The following is a 27437-nucleotide window of genomic DNA, read 5'->3' on the forward strand; positions in this document are numbered from 1 at the left end:
TTTCACTTGTGTTTAATACTGTCCTGTCATAATTAGGTGTCGAGGTGTTTTTATTTTAAAATTTTGCTCTTTAAGCACTATTCAGGTTTGTAAAATCTGAAATATGTTGCCTGAAAATACTCTTCCTCTCTTTAAAGGATACCTTGATTGTATGGTCTGAAGCTGAAAATTATGATTTGGCACTTAGCTTTCAAGAAAAAGCAGGATGTGATGAAATATGGGAAAAAATATGTCAGGTAAGTTTGATAAATGTGATTGAGACAACCAAAATCATCTTACTCTGTGTGTGTGCATGTTTTCAAAATTTTTAGACTGTTTGAAGAGGTGCATGTGAGCATAGTAGATACAAAGTAAAAACTATTGTCTTAGCTACCTACCCCAAATTTTGCATTTTCGGGTTTGGAAACTTTCTCCTTTTTCCAGAAATTTGATATGAACTTAAACTATATTTGGGGTATTTTTTTAGAGCATTTTCAGGTCTTTTTGCTTAACATAACTTTTTAGCTCTATTATTGCCCAAGGAAGTTCAGCTCAAAATGAGCACTTAAAAAGTTTCATAACAATTAATTTCACAAATAACTTTTTCCAGGTTGGGCAGAAGGGAAGAGGTTACCTATCCAAAGTTTTATTGTAGAGAGAAGAATGTATGTGAGCTCTTAGTGAATTTTATAATGTGTTTCTGCTAGATTTTACCATATCTTATTAACATTTCTCATTCTTCTCTTTCTCTTATCTCATTCTTCTGTTTCAGGTGAGGGGAATATTGAATTTCTCAACAGAACTTTTTTCCATGTAAATGTGATAGTATGCTTCTATTGACTGTCAGGGTATGAGAGACTGATCTGATAGTTGAAGTAGGAGATAGCTCTATCGCTGTATTGTCACCTTAAAGCTATAATTCTTCCAGTTTAAAGAAATCAAACAATTTATATGTAGCATATGTATATTTTAATACGTGCTAATTAACTGTTTATGTTTTACCACTACAACTGGATGACTATATGTCACTGAATCAGTATTGTTTCTGGATAACATTTGGTCAGGTATTAGCTATTAACCAATACCTAAAAGAGTTTAGTCAATATATTCACTGATGGTAGTGCAATTTGTCAGTTCTTGTTTAGTTTTTTACTTCCATTCCAAGCACTACAACTTTTCTCAATTTCTATGCTATGTTAGGTGGAATTTCTCTAAATTTGTCTAATTTTCTCTCTATGTGCTCTCTCTTTCTATTCTTAACAAACATGTAGCACTTTCCACTGTGTCTTTTGGAGTTTGTTCTCACTGATTTCAGAAATAAGGCAAAAGAAATCTGTTTTCATAATTGCGTGTGTATAGATCATTCCTTTTTTTAGCAATGAGTCTTTTCAACAGTTTAACAGTTTCAACTTATGTAAATAAGTACTGAAACTTATGTAAATAAGTACAGAAACATTTCCAGGAACCTTGGCAATCAAAGGACCAAAAGTTGGGGACAGAAACAGAATGGGGGAAAGGGGAAATTGTGTTCTTGGGCAATACCCAAATAAGAAGTCCAGTTTCCTCAGACTTATGTAAAGATCTAATATTTTTGTAAGAAACCAGTGTCTTTACATCCCGTTTTGAGGCCATGTTATTGTATTTGTGTCTAGCGTACTTTAAAGATCTTAAGATTCCTCAGTCATTAAAGTTTCTTCTGAAAGGAAAACTTTGATACCACTTGTACTGGAAGTGGTTGCTAATGTATAAGCAGAACAGTACGTGGGTTTTCACAGCATTCTGGATTTTGTACGGCAAGTGTGGGCTTGCTGTTATCCATGAAGAATCATTTCTCCCAGATTTTTTTTGCTGATTTTCCAGATTAAAAAGAACAGTGCCTTATACCATTCTACACAGCAGTGCCTTTATTGATTTGACACATCAGACTCCGGATACTGCAATTAAGATATCATTAAAGCTGAAATGCTCTGGTGCCCAAGCATCTGTCTCTGTTTTTTTCACTAAGTCATACTTTCCGTAGTTTCCTCATTGTATCTCTAGAGAGATTTTTGCAGGTCCAGTGCCTTGTTTTTCTGACAGCTGCAGATTGCCACTACTCTTTTGTTAAACTCTTTGGTTTGGGGTTTTTCTGTTCTTAAGAGGGCATTCTGTGGCTCTGTTGAGTATTTAGAAAGTGCACGGTAACAGATATTGACTTGTAGCTCTCCAGAACTGAAAACAACAATTAAATTAACAAGACTGGACCCTCTTCTCTATTTGAGGTAGCAGAAGCTTTGAAAAGCATCAAGAACAGTTAAATAGCCTATAGATAAATGTTTAAAGCTATTGCTGCAATAATGTAGTACTGGTTTGTGTTTGAAGATCTATCTGCAGAGTATAAAGACTGGAAACAAATAGCTTAGTTCAGTAGTCTATGAAAAAGTTGTGATCCATACTAGTAATTATGCATTTCCTTTTTTATTTGAAGTACTCAGAAAATGTAGCTTTTTTCTTTATTCTTCCTCTTTTTTATAGAAAATAAATGGAATTAAATATCTAATGTAGAAATAATTTTGTAAAGCCTTCTGTTTGAAGAAGTCTTTTCATTATGTCTTATTTTGCAATCGAGCTGTACTCATAGAATTATAGAATCATAGAATTGCTGAGGTTGGAAGGGACCTTTAAGATCATCAAGTCCAGCCATTAACCTGCCGTGACAAAACCACTTCTAAACCATGTCCCTAAGCACCTCATCTACCCTTTTTTTAAACACCTCCAGGGATGGCAGATCCACCACCTCCCTGGGCAGCCTATTCCAATGTTTAATAACCCTTTCAGTGAAAAAATTTTTCCTAGTATCCAATCTAAACCTCCCCTGACATAACTTGAACCCATTTCCTCTTGTCCTACTCAATGTCAGTCTTAGATTTGCACTTCTATTTTGGCCAGACAAAGAGAAAGTGTGGGGCATTTGAAATGGTATTTTTAAAAAAGTGCTCAAGTAGCAGTAAACATTAAACTCCACTTTTTTGAAAACTTCTTATTTTGTAGGTTCAAGGCAAAGACCCTTCTGTCGATATTACTCAGGACCTTGTCGATGAATCTGAGGAAGAACGTTTTGATGATATGTCATCACCAGGTCTAGAATTGCCATCTTGTGAATTAAGTCGACTAGAAGAAATTGCAGAACTTGTGGCATCTTCACTGCCTTCACCATTACGTCGTGAAAAACTCGCACTTGCACTGGAAAATGAGGGCTATATTAAGAAGCTCTTAGAAATTTTTCATGTGTGCGAAGACTTGGAGAACATTGAAGGACTACACCACTTATATGAAATTATCAAGGGAATTTTCCTTTTGAACAGAACTGCACTTTTTGAAGTCATGTTTTCCGAGGAATGTATAATGGACGTAATTGGATGCCTAGAATATGATCCGTCTTTATCACAGTCACGGAAACACAGGGAATTTCTGACTAAAACGGCAAAATTTAAAGAGGTGATTCCTATATCCGATCCAGAGCTGAAGCAAAAAATACATCAGACATACAGAGTACAGTATATTCAAGATATGGTCCTACCCACTCCCTCAGTTTTTGAGGAAAATATGCTATCAACACTTCATTCTTTCATTTTTTTTAATAAAGTGGAAATAGTTGGTATGTTACAGGTAAGTTTTAGAATTTCACAGTTTATTTGTGCTTGGGCAGAGAAAGTTGGATAATTTTTCTTGGAAAGATCGAGGTCCTTCAGTGGAACCTTCTTCTGTGATTCTGAAAGAGGTTTTGAAGTATGACATAAAAGGCATTTGAGTACTGAGCTGATTTGTCCAAAATCTGAAATTTAAGAACTAGATTCTCTGTAACTGATTTAAATGGAGAAAACACATGTAGAATCCTGAATGCGGTTGTTTGGAATGAGTAGTACTGTTTGCATTTTGAAGGTTTGATATTTTTAGCGGTTTTTTTTTCTGTATTTTGGGACTTCTTAGGCTCTACAGTTAAGGATAATTTTTGTCATGTTACCATGACAAAAAAAAATCCAATTACTTCACCTAAATTTCACAAATATAATGTCATACCAGGATATAGCTGTTTCTAATTTTGAAGTAAATTAAATTAGTTGTTTGGAAACTACAAGTTCAAAACATAAGATTGTCCTGGGTGCTTGAATGTTTTCTTAGTTTGTCTTATAAGTCCCTAAATAATTCTGCTTGGAATTGCCAGTTTTTCATGACGTATGTCTTACAGCAAATGTAAAGAGATTATGTGGTGCTTTAGATATATTACCTACTTGTCTTAAGTATTCTGCACCAACCCACAGACTTCCTGAACTGTGTAGAAATAGGTGGCACGTCTCTGTGGTGGGAGCTTCCTAAATCTTTCAGCTGACTCAGCAAAGTGTTACAGCACGTGTATTTTGGTTTGTAGAAGATGATTATCATCATCTTGATTTTCCTAATGTTTAATAAATGAATAGCCACTGTCTTTGTAGGGGCTGTGTGATTTGGAGAACTGGACGAAGTGCTAGATGCTAATGGCTACCTTAATTGTATTTATCTTCAGTTGAATCTCAGAATGTACCCTGTTTAATTTCATGGAAAATACAACAAAGTAGAGTGATAATTCCTTTTGTAAGCTCATATGGCAAATCATTGTCAAAACTAGACGTCCTGACTTTTCATCCAACACACAGTTGGTCAGAGTACTGGTATTATTTAATCCACTCTCTCAGAGCATTAATCCATCGTGTCCACACATGGGGTGTTTGATAAGCAGCCAGATGTGCAAGATGTCACGCAGGCCTGGCAGCTGAGGCGTGTGCCCTGGGAACAGACCATCACTTACTGAAACAGCCACTGGAGCCTGGTGGAACACCCAGGGCATCTTTGGTAGTGCTAGACACCAGCTTAGGCCCAACTGAACCAAAATCTTCATGTCTGTATGTGCGTCCTTGATCAACAAAGTCACAAATGTGTATCTGAATCAGTCAGAGGGCCTTAATCGTTTTGGAGGGGCCAGTTTGGGAAAGCTTACAAGCCTGACTAACAGTGCTGAAAAAGATTCAGTTAAGATGTCTCAACTCAAGCATCCAGTATGACTAGTGTCTAAAATATCTTGACCTCTTTGCAAGGGTCGCTAAAAGCAACAGTTTACATGATACATTTTGGCTTGAGGAGGAGGAGGGGAAGAATTATTCAGGAGTCTTGGTGTCAGTGGATGTTTCTGAGAGAGATCTTGATCTTTGAAAAGGAAACCGAGCAAGGAAAAAGGGGGCCCGATCCTGCAAAATCAGTTGCCAGAAATCCCAAGGTAACTTGAGCGAGGATTTGTAGTTGATTAGTTTACTTTTTTCTGTCTCATACAACCTGTGTTAGGCTAATATATGTGGGGTAAGCTTGGGTTGGAATATCAAGGTTTACTGTGGTTGCAAAACTTGTTAGTTGCAATTTACAGTTGAAATAGAGCCTCAGATCTGATTTTGATTTGTTCTGTGACCGCAGGTTTCTGAACCTTATCTCCAATTCTGTTGCTGTTGTCTATGGTTGAGAATAAAGTATACTCCCTGTGCGGTGGAGCCAGAAGAATTAGCATTGCATAACTTTCAAAGTTAGATAAATATTTCAAATTGTTATAGTGCTTTCTACAGCTTTGAGGAGCCAAGAGTGGTAGTACACAAGGAAGAAATTATATCCTGTGCTATACTGCATTTCCTAGTCCTTTCACAGTGCAGTTTTATAGCATTGAGGGGGAACTCCCTGACTTTATAAATAAGTTTATAAATAAGAATCTGTTGGAAATCATTTGACATTGACGATCAATTCTTGGTTTTGAGGGAATTAAAAGAGGCTATCACAAATTGTATGCCAATTGCATTTCTAAGAGATTAAAAGGCTTTATTGAATGATTGATTGATTGATTTTTCAACTTCTCACAGTGTAGCTCTAAACCAAGGTTTAAACCTACTTACCTGGCATTTGTTTATTCATTTATTTGTAGAGCAATATGCCAGGTTGCATTTTTCTGTAATCTCTGCCCCCTAAAGTTTTGTTCTCCCCTTTCCTTTCTCCGTTGGTCATTCCCACAGTCCATGTATAAAATGTGTTTGTTCCTTCTCATTTCATTAAGCAGAATAAATAATGTTCTCAGAACAAAATTTAAAGACTGCTTTTGTTGATTTCACTTGTAACTTATTCTTAAGGTCTTTCTTCCATTAGTGTATGGTTTAACATGCATTTCTGTAGCTGAGTGTATCACAATACTTTGGTGGGAGGGCGAAAGATTTAAAGTTGTCAGTAATTGGAGTTCCTGGCATTCATTATTTTAGATCTTGCGAGATCCTGGTGCTCACTAACGTTGCCTGTTTACTTAAGAAGCTGTTTCTTTTGTAAGTCATTATTAATTGGAGTGTTTCTGGGATGCTTGATGGTAGTTTTGGGGAGCCACGGATAAGTCTCAAGTTCCTAGTGAGCTGATGCGTAATAGAGGGTTTTAATCCTTCTGATGTTGATTTTAGATTGTCTCTGCTGGACCATTGAGGGTGTGACCAAAGAGCTATTTTTTAGGAAATTTTACTTCTCAGATTAAAAGTAAACTTCCTGAGCAGCTGGTATCCTGCGACATATTGAACTATTGCATGTACAACTGAGCTGTTTTATATTCTGTTCTTTTCTCTCTCAGTGGCTGGGAAGGACAGAAGAAAAACTGTTACCTCCACCATAAAAAAAAAGATGAGCTCTAAAGAGCCCTTTTCATGTCAGGCTCTTTATTAACTGAAGTGGCACTTTGCAATACCCTCATCTCAAATTGACCGAGCCATACCTTAGTTACAGAAAAGTGACTGGAAATTTGTACAAGGTTCTGTGCAGATTGTGCCTTATACTTTTTGATAGGCTGGGTGACTTTACTCAAAATTACCACTGTGTAAGTTATTTAAGGTATTTGGTGTCAACATGGGACAGTTAAGGTCACTAAAGCTCACTGACATTTAAGGGCAGTTTTTCATTTATAACTAGTGAATTCTGTAAATATGAACATGTTGTTTCTTAAGAATTCTGGCTTTATTAGGAGAGATTTTGGATGTCTTAAAAAAAAAAAAAAGGATAAATTCTGTAGTTGTGGAAAATACCTGTTTCCATGATTTTGCTTTCTAGGCAAATAGGTAGGTAAATAACTCCTGCCCATTCTGTGGTAAAACCAAAAATAGAGAATGGGTCACCTTTGGCACTTAGGATTATGAACTGTATTCCTCCCTCCTTCTTCACTAAGGTTAGCTTTCCCATAATCTTTAAAAAAATCCTTACACTGATGGGCTTTTCTGAGAAATGGAGGTTAGTTTATTTGTGATTTAATTGTCTAAGAGCTCTCATTTCAAGTAACTATATCAAGATGTCACTCAACTAGCTACTGTTTTTCATGATGGATAGTAAACCCATGATACCAGTATTTCCAGGCTACAGAATTAACTGCTGTGGAAACCTGCTCAATTACAGGTTTTATGGTCGCTGTACGTAAGATACGAAAGAGGTATATAACATTTTTTTCCAATTTCAGCCCCTCCTAATATGCTCTTACTGCTTGGGGTCCAGCCTGTTCTAGTCTTGAGATGTCATAGCCACCAAGAAACCTTGCTGAAACATGGAGTTCGCCAAGTTTTGAGAGTGGGGGTGGGACAGGTAAGTGGTGTTTCTTACTTTATATGACGCTCTTTTGCAATTTAAAAAATATATTCTAATGTTCACACTGGAGGCCACCAGTTCTTTCCCTTTGTTTTATTAACTAGTTCTTAAAAAACAAAAACTTGCAAAACTGCGCCATAGAGTGAGCAAACACTGTTTCCTTCCGTTCTCTCCCCCCTTTCTCATTGGCGTGTTCTTTTTGCCAGCAAGATCTTGCGGTGTTTTTATCTTCCAGGATACAGAATATTGCTAGGATTACTTTTGAGTATATGCATTTAGACTTCAGAGTCTTTTATTTTCAGGAAAGTGGAGTGTGGAAGGGGAAAATTGGACATATGTTAAAATAATGTATATACCTAGTACAGCAGTGATCACATGACATTACTGTACTGGTAAATCAGCTTTTTTAAATACAGAAATCATATTACAGATAGTCCCTATCTCCCTTTTTAATAACTGAAAAATGGTAGGCATTTAGGTACATCTGTATATTTTATTGGATTTATATATAACAATAGGCTGTTCTTAATTTTGAAAGTGGTTTTACCGATAGTTACTTATTCTTAGCAGAACCCTGTGGATGTAAACATAATTTTCTGTAGTTGTTTCAGAGGAAGAATTGTGTCAGTGCATGTTGGTAGTTTTACCCAAATGTATTAGGATGGGAATGTCTCCTGCCCGTCTGCTGTTTTGCAGTAGTTGGCCCAGGAATAACTGTGGAGATTTACTTTCAGCAAAATTTACCTCGAAAAAAGGATGGCGCTTCTGGAGGAAATGACTTAGTGAAAGAAGTTTGCAAGTGATGCACGTTAATGATTTCTGAGATTAACTTCTTCATTGTAGAAAATGACTTTTCAATGTAGTATAGAAACTCCAAATGTGATTAGGTGGATCCCGCTGCTGTTTCAGTGTGTTGTCTCAAGTGGAAATAGTTTATTGATAGTGACTGAAGGCATGTGTGGGAAGGCAGGCTGAGATAAAGGAGACTGAAACATTTTGAACTCTGAAATCTTCCAGTGGGGTAGCAGGAAGGAATGTATGTTTGAAGCTGTGATTCTCTCTTTGCTGGTAACTTTTTGTGAAAAAACTTTCGTTTTCTGGGCTAAAATATTATTTCTGCCAAAAATGAATACAGAGGTGGAAACCAGGATAGAAAGTATACTCCTTTTCCAGTGTAGGTGTCATTGAGTTTCTTGGATGTTTTTTGATGTTTTTTGTCATTCATCTGTAATCACAGACATGAAGTATCTGATAACTGGAAGTTAATTATATTTGAGAGGCCTGCTTTTGAAGAATGCTTTTTTTTAAGTGCCTTTTGGGAGGAGAAAGACTGCTTTGAAAGTTGAATCACAAATGTAAATAGAGTCTTTTTTTTGTGATCGTACTTTGTGGGTTTTCTTGTTTTTAAAGTCATAAATGATTGAGTGAGTAGAACTTTGAAAGGTGTTAAATCCTTGGAGCATCTACTTAGATCTTGCAAAAGCTTAAAGGAATAACTTAGTGTTTGGTATATGCATAGTTTAAGTGTTGCACATTTAATAATTTCCATGCATGGGGAAAATAGCTAGATTCTACAATTACCCTTTAAACTATTGTTTGCAGTTTTATTTTCTTGGAAAACAGTTGCGACCTTCCCAGCTCCTAAGATACATCCACATGCATTTTGATACTTGTCTGCGTGAAGACGCCAGCTACTGCAAAGAATTATGCATTTGCACTGTGTTCACAGACATATTTTAGGGGTTTTTTGCAAGTTGCAAAAAAACCAGAAACACTTAAGCTTGTGTCGTTCTAGCATTCAGTGTTGGTGCTTTGTGACTAAAGTATATGAAGGCTGCTCTCAGACTGTGTGTTTCCATAGATTCTGGTGGTGATGTTCAGGAATGTATCTTTAGATAAGCTGCCCTTGTCAGTAATTTTACAGCTTGTGAGAGAGAGTCTTGTATTTAGAATGTTCAGTGTTGCAATCACAATTTTTCTATAAATGTGAGAGGGTTGAGATTTTTCCCATCAATAACAACCTGTTTGCCTTTCATTAAGCATCTGGAATGAGATAGCGCCTAAACGCATTTCAGGGCTAAGACATAACAGCAAAGTTAGTAATAGGCTGCTTTTATTTTCTTGGAATAACTACTATTTACAGAATATTAGCCATGTATGGGCGGGATGTTTCAAATCACTTTAGTCCATCTTAATTCATCTGATTTTAAATAGATCACGATTGTTCTGAGGCCTAGAGATTTCAGATAATCCTGTTAATTTAAAATTACCATGTATTTAATGGAGTTTGGGAGAGGAGATGGTGTGGAAAATGCTTTAAATACTATATTTAATACAGAATTGTAAAATACTGTATTATAGTATGTATATGGAAGGATGAAAAATGGTTACATAGCGAACTTCTGCAAATTCTTCCTGAAACATTAAGTGTCAGCAATGAAGTCTTCATCCCTTCCCAGTGTTCGGAAGTCCCCTCTACAGGTCCCGGATGTTTGCAAGCCCAGTAAGAGGGTGAGTGTGTTGGCCTCCGCTGCAGATGGCCACATCTTGCACTGGGCAAGGATCTGGTGAGAGCACTGGGCCGGGGTCCTGTCCACACCTTCCACTGCCTCTCGTGCTCTGCCCTGTGGTGCTGGAGGTGCAGCGCCCCCGGCCACCTCTGTCTCTGGGGCTCGGCCCTGGGTCATAAATGAGACCCACGTATCACCAGCAGTGTAGGGTCTCCACGTCTCCTTCCACATTTTGACTTTAAAAAAAAATATATTTATACTTTGGGTAATATTGTGTACCCTTTTTTATGCAGAAGCACACTAATAATGGCTCTGATATAGTTAAATTCTGAAATTTCCATTATTTTTTTCCCAATGCCAATGACCATTCTGAGATATGCACTCACTGAGGCTTGCACTTACTGTCAGGTATTACGAAGAAGGTGAAAAGTTCATTTCACAGTGAGAATGGAAATCGGGGTTACGCTTTCCAGCTGGGGATAAGCATGCATCTTCTCAGTAGTTTTGATAGATGAGATTAGTTTTACATCTTGATCAAAACAGCAAAAAGAGAAATGAAAGCAAATTACTTAGTCGTATCTTAAATGCACTGCTAATCGTGGTGAATAATGTGCATGTTCTTCAAAAGAGCTGGTTTTATGTTTTATTTTTTGTTTTTGTGGTGGTGTTTTTATTTCAGTAAACAAGTATGTCACTCTACTGTGGGTTACTTATGTTACCTGTAATGTCTAACAAGTTAAATATTCGACCAGAAAACTTACCAAGCCATGTAACAGCTGGATAGCAGGTAGTGAAACATCCTTGTATTCTTTCATCACAGCTTAAGTTATGTTTCTTGAAATCAAAGGCCTGAGTAGTTCTTTTGAACGTTTTTGACTGTTGAAATCTAAAAGTCAAACTTTACATTTCCAGTGCTTGATCCTCCAGAGTGAATTTTGTTAAACTTCAAATGAGGCCTCTCCTATCTCTTTTTGTTTTGATTTTGAAGCAGTCACAGAAATAGTACCTGAAATTGTGTCCAGAAAACACTCTTTTTCATTATCACTTGACTGTTTGGTCAGATTAGAAGTACAGCACAGCATCAAACAAGAGGAAACATGTGGCAGATCCTAAATATAGGGTTTACCTTATAGTGTGGTGAAATGCCTTCTAGGGCAGCAGCTCATGCCAGACTATTCTGGGTTTAGCTGTGTTGTGCAGTGCCAAGTAGAGATCCTGGACTGGGGTGTGACAGCGTTACAGCTGCATTAGCATGGTGTGCTGGTGGAACTGAGGTGTGCATTTTGTCAGCAAGGTAGCAAGGTGAGCCTGGATGAGGTACCTAGATAATTAGCAGTATTAGAAAGTTTATGTGGCTGTATCTGAAGTACTTTCACGATTCGGCTTTATGCTGTGTAAACGTAAGCAAGGCAACTTGGGTTTCTAGCACTGTGGTTTGGGATGGAGGGTTGTTGCACATGGTGTTACTGACTTCACAAGAGACACCGCTCCGTCAGCTTTTTGAAAAAATCTATTCATATCTGATGCAGAGGTATCTTTTTCAAGCAAGTGCTGTCTTATTACTGTATAATATTGGGGAAAGGATGAGGGAAGGTTTACTTCTGTTTTAATAATCTTCTAGTTGTTAGGACCGTGACGGTTATGGGAAGCTAAGTATTGCTGCTTCTTTCAGTCTAAATACATGTCTGTAATGTGGTGGCTGCTGTTTGTAGTTTTGCCCAGGTACCACACCATGAAAAATAACGGAATGGTTTTTGATTGCTGCCAGCCAGCATGCCCAGTAAATGCTGTACATAATAGGACCAGTTATTTTGATTTGGTTTCTAGAATTCTCCCTTCTCGCAGCGCTGAGGGAAAGAATCTCACCTCGTTCCTGCTGTTAGGCAGCTCTCCCTTCATCATGTCCTTGCTTTAGCTCTGCCGCAAAGATCTCATAACGTTCCAAAGATACATGTGTGTATGTCGGGCTGAGTGGGAGATCATGTTTATAAATACATGTAAGCAGCTGAAGCAAGGGTATTGTAGTGTGGTTTAGGGGGACGGGCATGTGACAAGGGGGAAGGAAGTTAGAGAAGTCATAGAGAAAATGATGAGAATGGCAGTAGAAAATAGAAAAAGGACAGCCAGAGGGCAATGCAAGATACACCGTAAGTGAGAATGAAGTGTTGGGGGGTGGACTGGTGTTGAACATGATAAAAGATCAAAAGCAAGATTCAGATTAATTTGTTTGAAAATTGAATTAGAAAGTTGATACTAGTATGATTACAGTACACAAGCGTGTGTTGTCTTAAATTGCAGGAGGCATGGTTTAGAAGAACTTTATATTATACTGCATGTCTTTTGATATTGTCAAATAAACAAATGGTATTGTTTTGCCTTTGTAGGAAGATGAAAAATTTCTGACAGACTTGTTTGCACAACTAACAGATGAAGCCACAGATGAGGAAAAAAGACAGGAATTGGTAAGAAATCTGTAAAATACACATGAAAGGGACAGTTACTACGAAGTGATTTGTGCATTTTTTTTTTAATTGCTGACTAGTGTATTATTCCTGTTTTGCAGGTAAATTTTCTGAAAGAGTTTTGTGCATTCTCTCAAACACTGCAACCTCAAAACAGAGATGCATTTTTCAAAACCTTGTCAAATATGGGCATACTGCCAGCACTAGAAGTCATATTGGTAAGTCGGTTCCATTTTATTTGTGATAATATCCCCAGAGAGGTTTCTTTAAAAAGTAAGCAAGACAGACTTCGGTCAGATGATTTTCTGAAGTGTTTGCTTCATTTGTCTTGTCTTAGCTTGAGATTCAAAACATTTAAAATATTTTTGTAAAACTTTAAAAGCCGTTTCAATATGACATTGGTAAGTGCCCTGGCATTCTTATTGTTTTGTTTTCTCATTCACTTTCCTATCTTTACGTGCTTCTTGGTGTACAGTTAAGTAAGAAAATAGGGATATAGACCAAAGGGCATGGAAACCATAACATTTATTTTGCCCAGCAGTTATTCAAATGTACAAAGAAGAGGCTAGAGCCAATTCAGTTTTAGAGTACAGTTTTAGTAATAGTTAGGTATGACGTTTAAGTATGAATTAAAAGCTCTGTGCTTTCTGTTTTTCATTCCATTTAAGTCTTTTCTTTTAAGGAAATAGAAATGGTTTTATTTGACTTTTCCAGGGTATGGATGATGCACAAGTACGAAGCGCAGCCACTGATATATTCTCATATTTGGTTGAATACAACCCATCCATGGTACGAGAGTTTGTCATGCAGGAAGCACAGCAGAATGACGATGTAAGTAGAGGGCCGCCAGAAACGTGTGTATTGTGTTTTTTTTTGTAATTACTCTTTTAAATTTACGACTCAATTAATGACATAAGCCCTAATTCTGAAGAAGTATGGAATATAGTTGTGATGGTTACAGGATACTGAACTACCATGTTTTTAAAAGTTCTGGTGAGATAAGTGTTTGCCTGCTTACATATTCCTGTTCCGTTGTGTGTGAAGTAAAACAGGTTACCATAAACCACCATTTTGGTTCACATCCATTTTGGTTAGCATCAGTTGTCATGCAAGCAAAACAAAATGTTTTTGAATTAAGACCTCCTTAAAATGTGAAATACAAGTTTCAGTCTTGATCTTGGCGTGTACCTGTGTTTTTAATTTACTTGTAAGAAACCTGTGTTCAGTTTATTATCACACACATTGAAAGTGCAATTATGGTCCTAAGTGTTAAGGAACACTTTTTGACAGAGGTTTTCATTTCCCAGAGATCCTCTGTAGCTGATAAATACAAAATGCTAAGCACACAACTAGTAGTAAGAAAGGTATTTCAAAGTGGTATTCAGTGGAGAGAAAAAACACTCTGCTGCCTTTTCCATAGAGGAGGTAGTTAATGTTTTTTTCTTGTATCTGCTAAAAACATGCCAGAGAACAGGAAGTTGCTGGTACTGCTGCTTCTGTACTGGAAGAAAGGGACAACTGGGAAAGGGAATATCACTGTTGGTTCCAGCCGCTTGAATCTGATGACTGTCCTCTTTTATGGGGGATGGTGGTAACCAAGCAACTTTAGTGTAGGGATTCCTAAATGTAAATACTATTTTCTGCTTTTATGTGTTATTCTTGTTTTCTGCGAATATACATTGGGGTTAATTTTAGGTGGAAATAATTTCATCAAGTTCGATAGCATTATAAAATTTACTGTTGTATGTTTGTGGAAATAAAACTCTTGGGATGTATTCTAAAGAAGGATAGAAATTAAAACTTCTGTACTCTGAAAATGCTTCCAGAAATCAGTTGAATTTTGAGACTGTTAAGTATCTGCCTCTGTACATTTTATCCTTTGGCATTTCAGTTCAGACTAAATTCTAAATTGTATTGTTAAATTCAGAACCATTTTTAGTTGCTTTGAAAGACTCTTCTTCACTGCTTGCCTTCTTACTGTTGAACCACTGACCAGAATGTGTCATTGGCTTGTAAAGTTAATTTGTTTCTGTTAAGTTTGGGGAGGGGTTGTTTGGTAGCTGTTTACATTTTACAAAATTTTGATAGAGCACCATTTTTAACCAGGTGGTAACCCCTTTAGAAGGTAATTTCAGATTTGGGGCAAAGGAGTAGCATTAAAATTGATTTTTGCCTTTTTTTTCCCCCCCCGTTAGGATATATTACTCATTAACCTCATTATAGAACACATGATTTGTGACACAGACCCAGAACTTGGAGGGGCAGTGCTACTCATGGGTTTGCTTCGTACTTTGGTTGATCCAGAAAATATGCTTGCCACTGCCAATGTAAGTAAATACCTTCAAATCAAATTACATATTTTTTTTTTAAGTATTTGGTGATATGTGTTACATATACTTTTTTTTTTTTTTCATTCTTTAGAAAACCGAAAAGACAGAGTTCTTGGGTTTCTTCTACAAACATTGTATGCATGTTCTGACAGCCCCATTATTGGCCAATACTACAGAGGACAAGCCTAGCAAAGGTAATGCCGCTCTGGCACATCAAGGCTGTTGAATGTCAGTGTTTAGAATAATGTTTAAAACAACAGTCGAAGGACATTTTCTGTCTTAAAGAGAATCTGAGACTATGATACATATTTCAAAGTAAAATGTAGATTCATGATTTAGTCATGTGAGTAATTTATAAGTATAAAATTCAGCAAAGAGATTTGATTTAGGATCATTTGCTGCAGATTTTGCTTCAGCAAAAATTAAAATATTTCTATAATTTTTAGTAACTCATGGGGCTGTTCAGTGATATAGACTTGTAAACGTGTAAATGTTTTTTAAGGTCAGGGATTACTAGAGAGGATGCAAAATTGCCCCTGAGAAGGTGTGTGTCACAATACTGTGCTGAATTTGAGGGCATTGGTTCTACACCAGACCAAGATAGCACAGATCAGTGATGAAGTAACTGTTCTTGCTGCCTACTAGCAGCAGTACTCTTTGTTTATTAATAGTGTAACAGATCCAAAATGGATGTAAAAGGAGGTATGTAAATGATACATAAATGTTTTATAAACTTTTTAATTTATTGTATAAATTTCCAAGGGATTGGTTAAATTAATCTGTTTTATCTCAACTGGCTTCCAGATAGATTGGAAGTGAGACTTTTACAATTTAAAATACTTGTGTTCTTTAATGGTCAACAATCTGGCAGTATTTTTAAAAAGGCAGCACTACCTTTTAAAAAAAGATTAAATCTATTGTGTATTTAATTTATTATTTGTCTACTTAAAAGCAGGATTTGAGTTATGTTTTGTATATGCTGATGTGATTATGTCCTAGAAGTATTAAAAGAGCCTGAGATATTTTTTGCAGAGTACTTTTGTTAAAAGGCATAATAGGTCACATTTTTGGTACAGACTTCATCAAGGCGCTGCATATAGGGCAATGCTTCATGATATAGACATGCAGACATCATCATGAGATTTTATTAAATAAGCCTGACCGCTTGTGTTAGTGTTAAGTTCTGTACTCTCTGAACCTTCAAACGCTGATTTTAGACAGACAAAATGTAATGGTTTCTATAGTTTAGGAGGGTTTCCTGCCCTATCTGTATAAATAGAAGATACTTAGTCCATAACAAGCTTATTCAATTTCTATTTTAAAGACTAAACATACCCTGCAACATGTTCCCTAAACTATCTGTGGAAATATACAAGAACTTGGAAACATTTACCAGACTGCAGTTGGATATTTAAAGTTGGCTTCTGAAGGCAATATCCTAGATATGTTTAATTATTTTGGGTTTGTTTTTATTACAGATGATTTTCAGACAGCCCAACTCTTGGCATTAATACTGGAATTGCTAACTTTCTGCGTGGAACATCATACTTATCACATAAAGAACTACATCATTAACAAAGATATCCTGCGAAGGGTACTTGTTCTCATGGCCTCAAAGCACGCTTTCTTGGCATTGTGTAAGTTTGAAAGCTAAAGGATAAACTAGTATTTTGTGAATGTGAAGTGTTACATATCTCATTCTGCTGGAAGAAAACTGTTCACAGATCATGACAATTTGTGACTGAATACAGAAATTCTACTGTTATACTCTGCTTCTCATACCAACTTATGTCACCTAGAATTAGTAAATAATTTTGCATTTATAGATGTCTCTCTTTTTCTCAAAAGCAGAAGGATTTTTCTTAATCTCACTGTAGAGGAGAATTGAGAAGGTGGTATCTCAATATTGAATATCCTAAGAGAACCATTGTAAGTTTGGTATTTTTTTAGGAGAAATTATGAGAGATATTTAATTAGAGGTGCAGTTATCTGGCTGCATTAAACTGCAGTGTGCTGCACTGGTAGTTTCTTGCCCATGCTCAGCACAGTAATAGCAAAGCAGTGTGGCTTAATTCTGGAGGCAAGTGACAGATTTTTTCCAAGATTCGGTTGTGCACATAGAGTAAAACAAAGCCTAAAGTTGACGGAGCAGTACCATACAATAAGAAGTACCTTTTAAATTTGAAACTTAATCACCTGAGTTTGGGTTTAGAACCCTTGAATAATCTTTTTTCATGTACATCTAGTTGCTAACCAAAATGTGGTGCCTTAGAGTGAGATGATATTCTCTGTTCATGCACGGACATTCACATACTTCTGTACGCTTCTGAGTTTCAGAAAGAGCTTTAAACTGGCTGTAAATTAAGTCCTTGCTTTAATATATGTGTGAAGAAAATGACATTTACCAATTTTTAAATTAGATAGCTTGCATCCTAGTCAAATAGGACTTAATTAAATGTAACCAAACTTACATTTGAGTAACAGGAATGATAAGCAAGTTTCCCAGTTCTTCTACTGAGAAAATACTTTACCTTTATCATAAGTAATGTAACAAATCAAAAATACACCTTTATGTTAGTAATAATGTAGCTAAACAGTAGTATATTATTTCTTCAGTGAACAGAGGTGGTTTCACTTGTACAATTATGATGGAGGATTTCTCTATGATAAAGTAGATAAGTAATCTTCAGCAGTATAGTCAAGACTGCTGAGAAGCAGAGACTAGCTGAACATATTACTTGGTTCTAATTAATAATGTAATGCTGTAAAAGAACTGAGGCTGCAAATTGTCCTAACTAATGCTGAGTAATTTCTAGATTTTATTTTTTCTTTTAAATTTAAAAATTCTTTTGACAACACTTCTGTTTCAGGTGCTCTTCGTTTCAAGAGAAAGATAATTGGGCTAAAGGATGAATTCTACAACCGTTACATAATGAAAAGTTTTTTGTTTGAACCTGTGGTCAAAGCATTTCTAAATAATGGTTCCCGTTATAATCTGATGAATTCTGCCATAATAGAGATGTTTGAATTTATCAGAGTGGTGAGTGCTCTTATATGCTGAAGATAATTACTGTATTGTTGAATCTTGTAGTTCAAGATGACTTTTCTTTTTGCTTGTACCCTAAATTATCCTATCGTAACGGAAATATATGATACGGTATTTAAATGAACCTTCTTTTATATCACTGTTACATATTTGTACGTGTTCAAACAGTACCATGACTTGAAAATTAAATGCACTCGATAGTGTATTCACAGTACCCAGATTTGCAAAGGCAGCACTAATCAAGTTTCATCATGTAGATTGGATGGGCCTGTTATGACTGGAATGTAATTTGAAACTACTGCTACAAAAACATCAAATTTAGCAGTGCTCTGTAATATCAACAGAATATGGAAACATATAGAAGAGATACCAGTCTTTTTTGATTATATTAACGGAGTGCTACAAAGTTCCTTCCCGGGGGAGTCTCTTAAAATATTCACACCAGTTTGGCTGTCTGCACAGTACTGTTTCCTCACTGTTGTTTGCATCCAGATTCTGACAAGATTCTGTACAGACTGTAAATGTGTGAGTGGGGCCAAGCTAGGGTGCAGGCAGTCGTGGAGGAGTAAGTGGGTGAGGAAAAAGGCAGGCTTTGTCACCTCTTGAAATCGTCTGTGCTGGTGACCTCTTTGAGTTGGGACTCAAGGCAATTCAAGACTGAGTTTACCTTATCATCGTGGAAGAGTTGATTTTAAGTTGGTTTTGAAGCTATGAAAAAGTTAATTCATATAGGTGGCCCTGACTTCTGTGCTGTGGTCTTTCAGCACTCTGTGAGATTGGGTGCTGATTCTATGGTTCATGCAATGGGGAAATAAATAATCTTTTATTTTCTTACCCTCCTTTTCACATAGATACCCAGGTTTCATTTCCAGAATACTTCTTGGTATCTGTAAATAATTTTTGTCAACTTTTTTTTCATCCCGGTTTGTTTTTAAAGAGAGCAAATTTAAAAAAAAGTGTGCTTTTGTTGTTACTGATGTATTACCATTCATAAGAGGTGACCTTTGAGCACGTAACCAAAAAGGAAAACAATCAATGTATTAAGATTTATGTTCCTTTGCTTATCCTTACTAGATTGTAATTCAGGTGTTTATTCTGCAGCCTATTCCAGGGGCTGTGCAGCGCTAAGAAAGCCAAACAATGCACAGGAGCAATTTTCCTGCTGCAGTATGCAGACCTGTGCTAGTCTCAGCTGTCTAGAGTGGCTTTGGACAGCCACAACGCTAAACTGGAATAGCAGAACAGTTGGGAGGTTTTTGTAAAGGACCTCGACCAGCACTGTATGGCCTCAAAGGAAAAGCTTGATGTTAGTTTCTGATGAAAAATATCTTCCTTGTTCTCATCCTAAACAAAGTCATTGAATAATTGTTTTTACGTAAGTAATTTATTTGCGGCGAAGAAAGAAACACTATGAATGCTAAGTCTGTATATCATAAACATTTTTTAATTGACTGATTACAACAGGTATCAGTTAATCTATCAATATAAAAACATTTATAAGTTATGATGGGAAAGACGTTTTAGAATTGGTTTTGGTATAATTTTCTATTAGGGTTTTAGGTTCCATTCATGTGTTTTGAAGGAGCTGTTGCTAGAAAATTGCTGCTATTATGTCTGTTTTGCTAATCAAATACTAGGAGCTCTAGATTTTTAGCTACACTTGTATGCATAGCCCTCATTTTTACATAAGCTAATTAATATGGTGCTTCCAACTGAATGTTTAAAAATAATCTCTCATTTCGGTTGCTTTTTACATTGCATTAAATAAATTCATTTGAATGAAAATAAGTCACTTTATGTTTGTTCGTTCCTATAGGAAGATATAAAATCGTTAACGGCTCATGTAATTGAAAATTACTGGAAGGCACTGGAAGATGTAGATTATGTGCAAACATTCAAAGGACTGAAACTACGATTTGAGCAACAAAGGGAAAGACAAGATAATCCAAAACTTGACAGGTAAAATGCACTAAATGCTCTTACTACTGTATCAGTGCTTTAATTCTGTTTGGGGCATATCGACGGGTTGTTGTGTGGTAGTGGGAAATGTAAATAATTTAGACTCCTGCTTGCATCTCGGGCATTGTTGAATTTACTTGATGAATAGTGTGATTTCCAGATGTGTTGCTTCAAACTCTTGATCAGATTTCAGCTAATATAGTAGTTGCTGCCCCCCAGTAATAATGTCATATCCTAGACTTATGCACACCGTTGTAATAACGCTAGAAGCCTATCAAGTATCTGAAGTTCATTTGCTTAAATAACAGATTCCCACTGTTTGATTTGAAAGATTGTTTAGTTGTGAATTACCATTTGGTGGATTTTTCCTTCGGAATTTCACATCAGAATGCCTTTTTAGATACGTGTGGGAGTGGATATTTAGATAAGCTCTACTGAAATGATTGAGAAACAGAATGTGCAAAGAAATTTTCAGAGGATGCCTTTTTGTCACTGTTAGATTTGCTGACGGAGTGAAAAACAATCTGATGTAACACTTGAATCACTCCTTCTGTTTGCCAGAGCAAAAATTCCCTTCCTTAGTACATGCTTACCCAAGGTTAAAAGGTTAGGGTGTATAAAAATAGGAAGTTTAGGACTTTTTACTCCATTTATTTTTGGCACTCGGTATTACTTGTATGTGTGGTTTCATTCAAACAAAATGCTTGTGTGAATAGATGAGTTACTCTTAAGAATTGTTAGCAAGATCTGTTCTTGTTCTGCTGTCTTGAATTAGTTTGAAAACACATTAAACAATTAATCCTGATCAGTTATACTAGGACATCTTGAAATTTCAGACTTTTTAAGTTTTTTTATTTCGTGCCACAAGATTTCTTAACCAATATTTAAATTTGAGACTTGTACGATTAAAATGAGAGTATAATTGTAGATTTCTTTTTAAATGTTGAAGCACTTTCAAGAGTATGTGCGGGATCTACAGTTTTGGGTACTAATTTTTTACAGGTGAGATGTTAGTATTTTGGCTTTTGTCAGCTAGGCTTAGCACTTAAACAGCTGTGAAATTCAAGCCTATGATTAGTGCATGTGTTGGGAAAAACACCCAGCCGCTTCCTTCAGTAATGTCCAGCCCGTATAGGAAGTAAAACATTAGTCTTAAGTTGAGCTAAGTAATTGTGTATAGTTGTGACGCGTGAGTTTATCCAACAGAAAATGATAGCTTCAAGAGGTCTGTAGCTCAACCAGCCTGGTTTTTGCCTTCTTCCCACATCTTGTATAGTGGCTGCACAACCCCTGTCACAGTCCATGTAATTTCTTAAGTAAAGCCTCAGAAATGAGAAAATGCAAAAATAACAAGAATCTGTTCACACATTTTAGCAGAGAATAGTTCAGTAAAGAAGGCGGACAAAAATTTTGTTGTGGGCCACAAAAGTATTCAGAAGAGTGCCATTTATGTAATAGTTTTGTTTATTAGCAGACCTTGAATTTAAATGCAATGCAAATGATGCAGTATGTACAGATCCAGATGATAGTGTTGGCAAGCGAGTTATTCAGAATTAGATTTATTTTTAAAAGTAAATTTAGCGTTCTTTTTTAATACCTTGTAATTTCCTAATTTTTCCTTCAGAAAAGACCTTTTCTCTAAATAGAATAAGCTCAGATGGTGTTATTAACATTTTGATTCCAGTAGCAGAGGCTTTATGAAAAACATTCAATTTCAGACTTACATTGTGGCCAGTAATTAGAACAAGTGCTACAGAAAATTTGACAAGGGTTTCATGCTTTTATTGGAAATTGACCATTAGAATCAACGCCTGACATTGAAAAGAGCGTTTTCAACCTCTCTTCTCCTTCTCCACCTGTTCTTCAGGGGGCACATCACTGTCCCTCTCCTCCAAGGCCATAATACTGCTTCTGTGAGGGAAAAAAAGAAAAGGAAGGGGGAGCTGAGATAGACCAATACTCTTAATAGATCAAATAGGGAGGGAGAAGTAGCACTTTGTATCCAAGGCCCTGAAGAATGGAAAATACTGATACTGACCAAAAAGTGTAACAGGTGGATGTGGCAGAAAGAGGTCGCTGACTTTTTAATGTATCTATTTTAAAGTGGAGTCATATTTAAGTTAGATTTTTTGGTTGGTTTTTTTTTTTTCTTTAACACATTGGACCCCAAATTCTGACAAGTTATAAAGTATTGCCAGAAAAAAAATCTGTAGTACCTAAACTCTTTTGTTTTGCAGTTTTTTGCGCAAACTGTAAAACCAAGCCTGAATGCAACACTTTAGTAACTTTTATTAAAATTGCTTTTAATGGTGCTGTTTGTAAGTTACAGAATTTTGGACAGATAGAGTAGTCTGAATGTGCTCTTAGCAGAGTTGTACTTTATTTGATGTTTTATGAAGAAAAGTTTTTAATGATATTTGTATTGAAAATAAAGATGCACATTACAGAGTGATTTGCTGGTATTTTTATTGCTCTAAATATTTCTATCTGTAAGCTCAGTGTAAATGTCAAGCAGAAGTTTTATTATGAATATGAGTTGTTTTTTTTAATCAAAAGTGTTAAAACTTACTGTTCTGCAGCATGCGCTCCATTTTGAGAAACCATAGATACAGAAGGGATGCAAGAACCCTGGAGGACGAGGAGGAAATGTGGTTTAATACTGATGAAGACGATATGGAAGATGGAGAGGCAGTGGTCCCCCCTTCTGACAAAACTAAAAATGATGAAGATATTATGGACCCTATCAGCAAATTCATGGAAAGGAAAAAATGTAAGTGATGAAAAGAAGAATGCCACGTGGCTTATGCAGAAGCCATAACTTGTATTCTTTAATCCTACTGCAATGAAGGATTTGGATGTATTTGTTCTGGAGTTCTTAGATTTTGAAATTGTGACACCAGGCTAATGGACTGCCCCTTCAAAACAAGTTTCGTTGTCTGTAAAAGCGGAATGACACAAAATATTGTTGTTGATTAAGTTCTTAAAGTATTTGAGTGACAGTCTTAGCTGATAGTCAAGTTTTCCTGTGTTACATTCGGGTTTATAATTCAAAATTTTTGATGTAAATGTTCAGGTGATATCATTGGTAGAACAAAAGCGTTCATTCCTGGCCAATGACAACACCTGGTAGGTGGTAGAGTAGTGTGAAGAAAAAGTCTGCGATGACTTACTTTACCATGTTGTACATAAAGTATTAAGCCTTTTCCCACACAGAAAAATGATTTGTAATTAAATGTTTCACTCAATAATATTGCTTTACATTGGGATTTTTTTGGTGTTTATTTTTTCTCTCCAGTGAAAGAGAGTGAAGAAAAGGAAGTTCTTCTGAAAACTAACCTTTCAGGCCGTCAGAGCCCAAGTTTCAAGCTTTCCTTTTCCAGCGGTACAAAATCTAACCTTACCAGCCAGTCATCTGCAAGTAATCTGCCTGGATCCCCAGGGTCTCCTGGGTCCCCAGGGTCCCCTGGGTCTCCAGGGTCGGTTTCTAAAAGCACATCTCAGATGGCAGCTATTACAACTAAGGTAATTTTGAATGGACATAGATTGAATTCATTGTTACAGACTAGGAATTTGCTTTAGCATCTCTCACAAGTTTGCATGAATTCTGACATGTTAAGCAGTAATGGACTGTCTGGTTTGTGTGTACTTTTTGTCTGACCTTCAGCATTTTTAAGGAGGTCTGACGTGTATATAAAGAGAATCATAGAATCATGATTCTAAAAAGAAGAAATAAAAGCTCTTCTAATGCCCGCACTCTTAAAGTATGGAGCATTCAACTAGCTGCTGCTTCAGCAACCTTTACTGTAAAATACAGACAATACTTTACTATTGTTAAATTGCACAGGGCTGTTTGGCAGGTGGAAATATAGAAATGCTTTGGAAACATTGCCAAATTTTGCCAGACTCCATGACATCCCACCACCCCCACTGAGAATCTCTACTGTTACCATTTTTAGTATTGTTCAGAATTCTATAACTGGCACATGTGATAGAAATAAATTGTATTATGAAAAGATCGTTGCTGTAAGCGAAAGTGTGAACAATTTTTAATTTCCTAGCATGATTTTTTTACCTTTTGAAATAACATATAGTTTTGGGTTGGAACATATTGAAGTAGAAGAAAGCCCATTTAAAAGAGTCAGTATAACTTGCAGTGAATATCCAAAACCAGCATTTTTAAATACATTTTAGGACACTGTTGGATTTTATCAGATTTTTTGCTAAAACTGTATTTAAACCAAGTCGGGGAAATAGAGTGACTGGTGTTTTCTCAGCACTGGGAGGCAGATACAGTAGTCTTGGTAGAGCGTAGTTCAGATAATGAGAATTTTCAGATAACGAGAATTTACTTTCATAACAAATGTTTCCATTTCTGAAAAGTCAGGTGCGTATCTCAGTTCTCAGGTAACCTCAGAATAACTCCGATTCATCCTTAGTTTTTAATGCCATCATACTGCTTGTTCACCTAACTCCTAGTAAATGCAAATGGGGTTTTAGGGTTTTTTTCTTTCTTCTATTTGAACATAGCTTAAGGGTTTGTGTTTGGATCACCTTCTGTTGCAAACACCTGAATGAGAAGAGTTTGGCTGTTGGAAGAACTAAGTGATGCTTCCTCTAAATTGTGTGGAGGAAGGGGAAAGCAGATTTATTTCATTTATGAAAAAAATACGATAGTTAGTCAAGTGCTTTATAAAAGGGGTAGAATTGGCTTGGAATTTAGTTCAGTCTGTTCTGAATCTCTGCTGGAGGCTTGTTCTCTCCCAGACAGTATAATTCCTTGAGTCCGAAACACAGTCTTTACATATGGAGCATATTGCATACAGTATTGACTCCAAAATTTCAAGTCATCCTGGCAAAAGAAAAATGTTCAGGTTACACTGAACATGCAGGGCGCTGAAAAACCATTGGCGAATTCAGGCATAAGCTACCTTTTTCAGTGTAATGTACACTGTTTATTAATGTGCCACAGTCACAAACTAGAAACTGTTGAAATTGGGTTTTTCAGTAGTGATGTGATCCTGTTATTTTATATGTAATGTAGTCAGTGTTATGTTGTATGTACAAAATGTGTGTAATTTTTTATTGAGTTGTATTTTGGTATACAGTTGGCTGAAATTTTCTGGTTTGGATGCCTATCAGTAGACACATTAGTAATATGATCTTCGAGTAAAGTACCAATAACTGCCATCGTAGTCAAATGCTGGTTAAGCTTCAGAAATTGCAAAGTATTATAGTTAGAGGAATTTTTTGAAGTTCATACCACTTCTTCAGGGGTCTAGCTCCCTAATCTTAAAATTTGTGGTTATTTGCAATACAAGGGAGTTTTTAACATTACTAGCTATGCTTTCATTTTCACTAGCCAAGTAGTTTAAATTTTGTAACCTGTACACCTAGTTACTACACATTTAAACTAGCTTTTGTGAAGAAACACTGTGTACTAAAAGTACCATAATTCAAAAATTCAAATTGAAGGATATTCTGTATTTGTTTCTGAAGTGCTGCCAGATTGCTGGTTGCAGCAGTCAGCTATGCTCAGTTAAAAAAAAAGTAATTTACATCTTTAGAGATAGAGCCGTAGATTTATTTTTTTTTATGTTCTTAAATTTCAACTGGAAATATTTCTATTTCAACTGGAAATATTTCAGTTGGATAGGTAAAACCCCGGTTTGGATTTATGCATTTAAACATTTTTCAGACGATGTCATTTTCATTCATCCTGATGGATTATTGTTGCTCTGCTTCATTTTATTCAAAACTTCATAAATCGGTATGCTTCTGTGCAAACATAATTTTCCAGTACAAACATAAGGTATCAATGTGCAAACATTTTCTTAATTATAATAATGGTGTCTGTCTTTGTAGGGAGGCCTCATTGGGCTTGTAGATTATCCCGATGATGATGAAGAGGATGATGAAGATGAAGATAAGGAGGAAACTTTACCTTTGTCAAAGAAAGCAAAGCTTGAGTCATCATAATGGCAACTGCTGAAGAACGTTACCAGTTGGGGGAAGGATATTTTTTCCAAAAACAAAACAAACCCACAGCAAAGCAGCAATCTTTTGTGAATTACTGTGTGTGACACAGATCAACCTATACAAACGGATTTCTGCCAATCAAGTGCCAATTCAAAGGAGCAGAAGAATGGGAAATATTTCATTTAGGGGAAAGACTTATGCCTTTGAGCTCTCCAGCTTGGACCACACGTTGCCCTTTTCTCAGGGAAGGAAATGGAAAAAAAAAAAAAAACCAACAAAAAACAAAACAACACAAAAAAGCCAACAGGGCAGGAGTTTTGTTCGTGGAACTCTGGATTGGCTGGTCAGTTGCTACAATCAGAATATGCTTTCTTGGACCATGTATGAGACTTCTGAAGAACAGGCGGGTTTTGCCATAATTCTTCACTCGTTAAGAATGCCAGCAGTTTCTTTGGATAAAAGAGACCTGCCTTTGAAATCGTACATTCTGAACATTTTAGTCAAGCTACAACAGGTTTTAAAAACCTCTACAGGGGAGGGCCGAATATAAAGTTTCCTCTTTTTTTTTTTTTTTAATCTGTTCCCTTTGCCCTTTAAACTGCAGAATTTTTTTTTGAGGTGGGGGATTTGTTTGTCCCTTCTTGATTAAAGATTGAGTGGAATTCTAGATGTGGTCACTTTTGTGTCATAATTTTTTTTTGCCCCCCTGAGTGTATGCTTAGTTGTTGAGTATATATTTGGGACCATTAAAATTTTTTGATGTAATATAATCTCACTGTTGTGCTGGTACCTGTTTCACCCTGTGTAATTTTGTTCTGCATCGCAGTTCTTAATATGTTTAGGATTTTATGGAAGATGGTATAGTTTATATTGGAAAAAAAAAACTAATCTTACCACAATGTGCATAAAAGCAATACTATTTTGTGACTAAATATTTTATATTAAATTTTACATCAGCAACTGTCTTGAGAAAAAATTCAGGGAAATAGGATGGAATCAAAAAACTGAAGCCTATAAATATGAAATTAGTATTCCAAAGAGACTTTGAAATTTCATAACTGAGAACAATGATGGTAGACTAATTCATCAAAAGCAAGATGGATGATTTAGGAATACCAGTATATTGACTCATTTGACTTACAAAAATAAAAAAGAAATAATTTAAGCTGAAGGAAAATGGCATTAGTGGTATTTTTTCAAAATCTCTGATTCCCTTTGGAATACCAGTTTTAGTGAATCAAAGATGGTTGTAGAATAAACTCCTTACATCATACCATCTTTTGAAATTTATTCTAGTACTCAGTTGAAAAACAGCAATTAAACTGTGGGTCTAACTCAATGACTACATTCTTTCCCCTTTTTCCAAAAATCTAAATAATAGTAGTTATTAATTTGAAACTAGATGTTATATCCTGCTTCCTTTTCCCTGCTTTTGCAGTGCTTCCTGTGAAGGAGGAGTTTACTTAGTTCCTTTGCAGACAAGAGACCCCTGCTTACATACATTTTCGAGAGTTGATTT

The 27437-nt window shown here is 36.1% G+C and overlaps 1 protein-coding gene across 1 annotated transcript in view; it reads left to right on the forward strand.

Moving 5' to 3' along the window:
• The window catches only part of PPP4R3A (protein phosphatase 4 regulatory subunit 3A), a gene marked incomplete at its 5' end in the record, with an annotated part of 45426 nt that extends 18337 nt beyond the window's left edge, over positions 1–27089 (forward strand). Inside the window, 13 exons of the mRNA XM_082485379.1 lie at positions 138–236; positions 3010–3627; positions 12530–12607; positions 12709–12825; positions 13322–13438; positions 14803–14934; positions 15029–15131; positions 16416–16574; positions 17808–17977; positions 19800–19942; positions 22522–22712; positions 23238–23464; positions 25805–27089. Coding sequence (XP_082341505.1) covers positions 138–236; positions 3010–3627; positions 12530–12607; positions 12709–12825; positions 13322–13438; positions 14803–14934; positions 15029–15131; positions 16416–16574; positions 17808–17977; positions 19800–19942; positions 22522–22712; positions 23238–23464; positions 25805–25918 — 2268 coding nt within the window. The 3' untranslated portion in view covers positions 25919–27089. The remainder of the gene's footprint in view (positions 1–137; positions 237–3009; positions 3628–12529; positions 12608–12708; positions 12826–13321; positions 13439–14802; positions 14935–15028; positions 15132–16415; positions 16575–17807; positions 17978–19799; positions 19943–22521; positions 22713–23237; positions 23465–25804) is intronic.
• Positions 27090–27437: the final 348 nt, after the last annotated feature.

Source organism: Vanellus vanellus, assembly GCF_965231255.1.
Source record: "Vanellus vanellus genome assembly, chromosome: 6".
NCBI classification, from domain to species: Eukaryota; Metazoa; Chordata; class Aves; order Charadriiformes; family Charadriidae; genus Vanellus; species Vanellus vanellus.